At 40.4% G+C, this 7,937-nt stretch overlaps 1 protein-coding gene across 1 annotated transcript; it reads left to right on the top strand.

Moving 5' to 3' along the window:
• Positions 1-569: 569 nt before the first annotated feature.
• LOC115202581 (noggin-3-like) lies at positions 570-2,267 on the top strand. The gene has a single exon (XM_029766694.1). It carries the CDS (start codon positions 1,201-1,203, stop codon positions 1,867-1,869), a length of 669 nt encoding a protein of 222 aa, XP_029622554.1. The 5' UTR covers positions 570-1,200; the 3' UTR covers positions 1,870-2,267.
• The last annotated feature ends 5,670 nt before the right edge of the window (positions 2,268-7,937 follow it).

The raw sequence follows: 7,937 nt of genomic DNA, 5'->3' as shown, positions 1-7,937 counted from the left end.
CAGTTCTTCCATGAAATTATTTTCAAGGAATGATTCTCCAAGCATTTGAGGGTAGACAGGTTTGCAAATGGTGATACTTTCCATGGCTGCTGCTTAGTGAGAGTTGTTTATTTGGGAGTTATTTTGCCCAAGATTTAAGGAGAGGTTCCCTGTGACATGGTTGCACACTGAAATATTGTCCCTGCCAACAAAGAGAACACTCTTCATTAGTAAAATAAACAGTTGTTTGTTCAGTCATGTTCTTTATAAGATCTCTCCCTACCTTCTACTTGCTCACAACAATTCCAAATATTTGAAGCATTTTGTGTTGGTATTATTGAGTAGAGTGTATGTGTCATGAGTGTCATTTAAGGATGCTATTATATAGAGTATTTAACATGTTTTTCCTCATGACAAATAATATCTCTATATCCTGTTGTTTTATAACCTAGTAAGCCTTTTTTTAATCATCAGCAGTATTTGTACAGGGTAGCCAGTAGGCTAACCTCTCAAATGAATAGAAATAGTAGTGGCTATGGCCTCTCACATTCAGTTCTAATTGTTGTTCAGCCTTCTAGCTAATACCCCCCCTCTGATATCAATGGAAAATTAGCAGAAGTAGTCAGATATTCCCGACAGAGGGCGATCAGAATCCAAAGTGACGGACCCCTCCTCTCCCTAACCCATCCCCGCCTCTTGATTGAGGGAGGTGTCGGGGATCTCCTACAACAAACCCACATTCAGATGGATATATTAATTACATCACAACCCGTGGAGGATATATCAGAGGGAGCAGGTTACTCTCTCAGCGTCCTGCAAAAGAAAACGAAACACCATGCCGATCCTCAGAGGGGAGGACTTGAAACTGGAATCACGCGTCAAAGCGCACAAGAATGAGAACCGCTGATGCCATTGATGCTGTCACAGAGCCATTTCATACAATATATTGAATTCGTGCGTAAAAGGGAAACACTGCCTATATCTAGATTTGTTTTACTGAAGAGACTATTCATCTTTACCATCGTCTATCAATTATCGTTTGCTATGGAGTAAGCAGTGTGAATTTTAAGGACACCAACACTCAAGAAGTGAAGTTTGGCTGGATGTTACTCAAGCCGGTGCGCACTCCGCAAGAACCGGGCACAACTGTACGCAGCAGAGTAGCCTAGGCCTACCTGTTTAGCTGTATCCTATAATACTGTCTTATTGTGAGTAACGGACATGGATCAATCACAGCATTTTGTAGCAATGTACTTGCTGATGTTGTCCCTCGGACTTATAATAGAAGAAGGGCTATGCCAGCATTATTACCTCCTCCGTCCTATCCCGAGTGACAGTTTGCCACTTGTGGAATTAAAAGAGGACCCAGATCCTGTCTTTGACCCAAAAGAGAGAGACCTCAATGAAACCGAACTGAAAAGTGTATTGGGGGACTTTGATAGTCGCTTGATGTCTATTACACCACCACAGGATAAATACACTGGCAACGATGAGCTTGACGATTTGGACATTCAACAGAAGCCCAGCGGAGTGATGCCGAATGAAATCAAAGCAATGGATTTTGACGTACAGTTTGGCAAGAAGCACAAACCCAGTAAAAAACTGAAACGGAGGCTGCAGCAGTGGCTGTGGTCATTCTCGTTCTGTCCCGTCATTTACACATGGAACGACCTCGGCAACAGATTTTGGCCACGTTATGTGAGAGTGGGAAACTGTCAAAGCAAAAGATCATGTTCGGTTCCAGAGGGGATGGTCTGTAAACCAGCAAACTCGACCCATTTTACGATATTGAGATGGCGATGTATACAGAAGAAAGGGGGCCTCAAATGTACTTGGATACCAGTTCAATACCCCATGATAACCGAATGCAAATGCGCCTGCTCGAACTGAAATGACTGTTTTCAAGTATAAATTATGATGACTTTGTAATTTTGTATGCACTACCGAGTGTAGGAATGTATTTTATGTATATGAGTTGCCATTCAATTATATAGGTTATTGTAAAAAGTCAGTATTACGTGTAACCAGAGTCTACCGTATTTGTGGAAAGTATTGGTTATATTTGTTGTATTTATATTGAAGATCAATGGCGCATAGGTGCCGTTTTATAAACATGTTGTTTTTCATTATGGAAACGAATCTATCGACCTCAGATTTCATGTGGATTATGTTATCTTGCAGCTGATATACAGCTGAATATCGGTAGCCTATTTCAACGATTTATCATGTAAATTAAGAGAACTGCTATTTATTCTTTATATTCATACAATAAAATGTAACTGAAATAATGAAATCTCTATTTTGTCTTAAAAATATATATCTCCCCTGTACCTGTCAACTCAACACACCGTGAACCCTTTGATGGAGTAATGACACCTGTCACAATTAGGGTTTACAGTGTGCGCACTCACTCACTCTGAACCAAGCTCTCAGGAGTCTCGCGTAGTTTGCGCAAGGAAGCAGTCTGGTTCAAGAGACTCTCAGTAAAGCAGCGTGCACCGGTCATACATGGGTAACCTATGGGCGGCTCTCAGTAGATTACTTACTTACACAGTTATACACTTTCATAGAGCTGGGGCCAAGACTTACTTCGGAATTATATTTGTTAAAACTTGGGGTTCCCAGGAGTGGATACGGGTTGAGGATTGCCCGAGTCATAATTGTTAAGCGTTTGTATTCATGTGTAAATGCGCACCATTCACGCACACTATTGGATAAATGGAGGGAGTTTTGTGCTTTTTCTACAATCTTACTTTTTTGCTTCATAGCAACTGAAACTAAAATATTGATGAGAACAAGATGCTTGGTGACCTTGGACAATATATCAAAGTCTCAAATTGAGTTGATATTTTCCCACATTTGTTTTATCAACCAGTGACCAGTCCTATAATTACCCTATCATAGTAAAACCATCTGTCCTCCATCAAACAGTTATCAGCTTACGAACCCATTACAAATGTAGGTGCTGATAAAGTAACAGTGATTTATTGATCCATAGTTTCAGCAGCTATTGACAGTTCTCAGAGAGTCATCTCCAACACCCACCTCCTCATTAGGAACACAGCAGGAGTGAGCTTTAGAATGGAGCTGGAATTCCAGAGTGAGCAGAGGCCAATATTCCACCTGAAGTTGAACAAATAGAAGTTATTTCTATGTCTATGTTTTTGTAGAATTTAAACAGGGTGCAAGGATTAATAATATTTGGCTGCTTTCATTTTGTTCCTTATCAAGTTTACTAACTCAGGTGAAAAAAGTTTCAGCTTCTAGGAGACAAAATCAGCCCACCATTTTTGCGTCAGTTCAGGATAAACACAGTAGTCCACCCTCTATGCTTGTTAAACCAGAAATTGCATACAAACACACATCAGGTTGACCCATTGTCTCAAGTCAGATAGTGTGACGACTGTAGCTTATTTGCATTTCATTTGTAATTCATTTGTGGCGCATCGCATTATAATGATGTCACCTGATGACCAGGTTATGATGTTTCTAAATGTCCTCCTCAGATTCAAGGGGCGCGTTCCTCTGCCCAGGCTTTGCCGACATATGGAGAAGGGTGCAACTGCTCAACTGCAGCCCGCAGGAACCCCTATTTATACTATACTTCTACTGGTACATTTATAATCTATGATTCCAGTACATATGCGTGAGGCAAGGACGTTCCAGTACAGTAGATGACGGTAATGCAACCGCCGATAAACCCCAGAGAAGAAGAAGAGGCCAAAGGGGACAATGGCGAGGGCAGGTGTTCGGCAGGCGGTAGCGAAGGACACTGTGTGCCATCTTAGCCAGCTAGTCCTAAGGAGTACTCCGGTACACGGGGGGGGGGGGGGGGGGGGGGGGAATTATGAAATGTATGCATTCACTACTGTAAGTCGCTCTGGATAAGAGCGTCTGCTAAATGACTAAAATGTAGAATGTAAAATGTAAACAGCAAGCGGAAGGCGGGCTAGCTAAGCATACTGTGTCGCAAGCACACGGTGTCGCCCTCACCTGCTGTGTACCGGAGTAGCTAGCGGTAGGCGGATACAATACCGGTAGACAGTGACCTTTTCCCCCACCTGTCGGGCACAGTTTTCTCCAGTACACAGCAGGTGGGATGCAGGGGCAACACCGTGTGCTAACTAACTAGCACACAGTGTCACTAACTAGCAGACAGTGTTTCTAACAAGCAAGCTGGGGGGCGACAGGAACGACCCGAATTGCACACTATTGGACGCATGCCTGCCAGATCTTACAATGCCTGGGTAGGTATTTTAGGTATCAGCGATCACAGTCCGAGGTTCTGAAATTGCTAACTCTGTGCGGCTGCTTATCGATAGGCTATCAGATTATGTAATGTTAGTGCTTGTAGTAGCCTATAGCTTTGCTTTAATGAATACATGTTTTATTTGGTAATTTTATCATGATAAGCCTAACGTTTGTTCCACGAATCTATAGGCCTACAGTGTCGCAATGCTGCTATTTAGAATGCTGGCTGGCGGCAATAATGTATTTACTTGTTCAGTAATTAAAGTGGGAAATTCAAACACTGCAGATTGTAAAATACATTTCCGATGCAACAGCATATATACAAATGTCCTGTAGGCAATAGCCTACCTTAGCCGTCCTTGCGTACTCTCACAGCTTGGATAGAAAGTTTGTGCTGCATAAAACCAGTCTATTAATGGAAATAATAATAATCCAATCAATCCACCATCAAAACAATAGCTTATTAGGGATTGTTTCATTATGCAGACAATGCAGTCTAGCCTACTAGCCTATTCATAGCAATATACAGTATTTAGCTGGTAGCCTATTTATATTACACATTGGAACTCAGACTCCACACTGTCGGGGCTATCCATCTCATCACTCATAGGCTTACCAGTGTTCACAGAAGGGGGGTCGCTATCATGAGGCCGCTTGGTCTCTGGCAGTCATCAGCTTGGTTTTCTAGAGAGGAGGAGGGCCGGCACTCTCACTAGAGGAACTGTCACTATTCTCGAGGGGAGGAAGAAGAGGAGGAGCCAGGCCTCTTTCATTGCTGGGCCGGGCAGTGAGGTCTCTGTCGGGACTGGAAGGCTGCTTGTGCTAGCTGCTGCCATGGTGTTTCATCAGTGGAGGATAAGGTGGTTGCTTTGCTGATGTGGTTATCATGGGTAATTTGGCACGAGCTTGATCAGATAAAGATTTTTTGCATCTTTTTTTTGTGCACCACTTGGTCTTGCCTTATTTTTATCCATCTTGAACAACGCACTCACTCTCCATCCGAGTCCGACCTGATTCACCTACATTTTTTAACTTGATTGTCAATTAGGTGAGGAGGAAGGCGGGATGCCGCCGGCGCCGCTAAGAAATAGCCTAATTAGATGCACAACAACTATATTGTCTGTCTGCCTCACCTACTACCATGTAGATTGGACAACACAAACACTTCACTTGCTACATTCGGAAATTAAAAAAGAGGGTTACTGTCAAAATGATTTATAAAAAAATGTTTTAAAATGTGTGGGTCCCCATAGCTCGTGGGGGCAGCGGGTGTTTCCTCTACACCAGTGCATATGTTATAGCAATCTGGTGCCCAATGGCACAGTCGATGATGTGGCTTGCAACCATTGGTTGATGTGTGCAATGTCTGAGCAGGGGAACGCTACCATAATTTTTACCCAATTTCTGCTGGTCACTGAGGTTTACTTATGAGTGAATAGAATCCATAATGTGGATATGCAGTGGCTTTGATTTTTAGTCAAGGGTTCTCATATCTACACAATCTGGGCTGAATCAACATGGAGATAGAGCTCCAGATGCAGGAACATACACAGTATATCATCAATGAACAATTTGACTGACACTGACCCAAATGACTTTTCCATGGAACTTAATCTCATGTGGTTATAATGCCTATGACTGTCAAGCCTCAGTTTACAAGCTATGTAAAGTGACCACCTATTTCAGGTTTTGTGTGTCATTGTGGGGTATTTAAGTAGAGGATTACAGTGTCTACTCAGTAACAGCTGGCCTGGAAAAGTTGTTAAATATGAATAAACTAATTTTACTTTTACTCATAAAGTAGGTATCAAATATACTTATTTGTTCTATTATATTCCAACACTTTATAATTAATATGGATTTAATATTGATAGGGTCAGTGTAAGACATTATCGAGCAAGGTACACAGCGACAGAACAAAGCAAACGAATCAAGTCTAGATAGCCTTTGCAGTCTTTCTATTTTGCTACACATTTACAGACGTAGGATCTTAATGTGAGCCAGTCTCCTACAGTAGGAAAATAATCCTGCAGCAACAGGAAATGTGAATTATTATGAGCATTATAATTAAATAATATTTTTTCTAGGGGTTGATACATTTTTTGTTATAGTAAATCAAGTCTGAAATTTCTAGGTGGAAATTACAAACTTTAGAAGCCTTTTTAAAACTAAAATAGTCTACAAGTTTGTATTTCCTGCCTTGCAGGAAAATTCTCATTGACAAAAGACTGATAAAATGAAGATCCTACATCTGTAATGAAAAGTGTAAAATATATATATATTTTTTTAGACATATTTTTCTCCCAAAATATTTCCTCATTGTGTAATATAGACCATTTCCTTTTAAAATGTAATTTCACTTTGATTCACTTGACCAACCACATGTCATCACTTTAGGGTAAGATTTTTATATTCAACTGCATATCTTTTTCTTTCCTCTGGTTGTGTCTTAGAGCTGTAGGAAAGTGCTGATGCTGGTCAGAAGATTTGTGTGTGGAGTAATAAGTGTTGACAGAGTGCTTGGTGCCTGCTAATACCAACTGCAGACTGGAGGATGCAGGGCAGCTAAAGCCCCCTGTCACTGTGAGCTGGCTTTTAGTGCTTCCTCCCTTAACACAGCATGCTGTGCCTCAAAAGACCCAGGCTCCATGGCCAGAGATCTCTGAAGTCTGAGATATACAACAATGTAATGCTTTTAGCCACCAGCAATCCATAAACTTAATGATATTTTTAGCTATGGGTTCTTTTTATTGCTTTTCTTTCTTTTTCTTTTCTTAATCAACTTCTTTGTTGTTGTTGCAAGGCTCATGCAGACACATTTGAGCCAAAACTTGTGGCTGATTAAATTCCCCTAAAGGTTTCAGATAGTTGCCTAATCAAAGCAGCGTCTGCTAGATAAGTATGCCAACCATAATACAATTATGATTAACAGACTAAACTCGTTTATGCCTGATGTATAGGAAAACTGGATTGATAATTTATTGAGTGGCTCACTAATTGAGAAAAGATTACGCTAACTTCTAGCTGTATCATTAAAATGAAGGTTGGCTGGTCCATAAATTATTATCATTTTGACATCAACATTTCTTATCTTTTTGATAGGTGTATAAGAGCAATAAGGTGAATTATGCTTTTGTTTTATTACTTTTCCCATAGGAGGACTATGCTTTCAGTCAAATAATTTCCTTTTCCAACATGGGATGACATACATTCTTGGTTCAAATTGAAATGATCACTAACTCACAACAAATATATTTAATAATTGCCACAAAGTTCAAAGCTTTGTTGATCTACACTTTTACCTTTTTTGAGTTGTATTGCTTTGATTTATGTGCATGGGCAGCATATCATTCTCCTGTAATGAAAAATTCCAAGCCAAGATTCACTTTACATACAATACTATTACTACTATCAGATGAATGATGGAAGTTAGAGATCAGTTGTAAAGACTCAAATGTTGGCAAAGCCTGTGTTCCTTGACATCTTTCAGAACTCTTTGGAAGAAGGTGTTGGAGCTGGCATCAGAGATCATCAAAGGGTTTACACATCTCTGAAATGCTTTGGCCTTGATTAAAAATTACACCTGTTTATTCAACCATCCATCACCTTCAAAGTAGCAGAGAGAGCTTTTTGAAATAGGATACCTGAAACATATGTTTCAGCTTATAAGAATGAAAGGCATCCATGTACATTTATTTAAACCTGTG

Source organism: Salmo trutta, chromosome 1 (genome assembly GCF_901001165.1).
Source record: "Salmo trutta chromosome 1, fSalTru1.1, whole genome shotgun sequence".
Lineage (NCBI taxonomy): Eukaryota > Metazoa > Chordata > Actinopteri > Salmoniformes > Salmonidae > Salmo > Salmo trutta.
The sequence above is the reverse complement of the archived record's forward strand: the minus strand, read 5'-3'. Positions and strand labels throughout refer to the sequence as shown.

What these genes read in the sequence shown, in the direction of transcription:
- LOC115202581 (XM_029766694.1), top strand. Translation starts at nt 1,201, where the DNA reads ATGGATCAATCACAGCATTTTGTAGCAATGTACTTGCTGATGTTGTCC.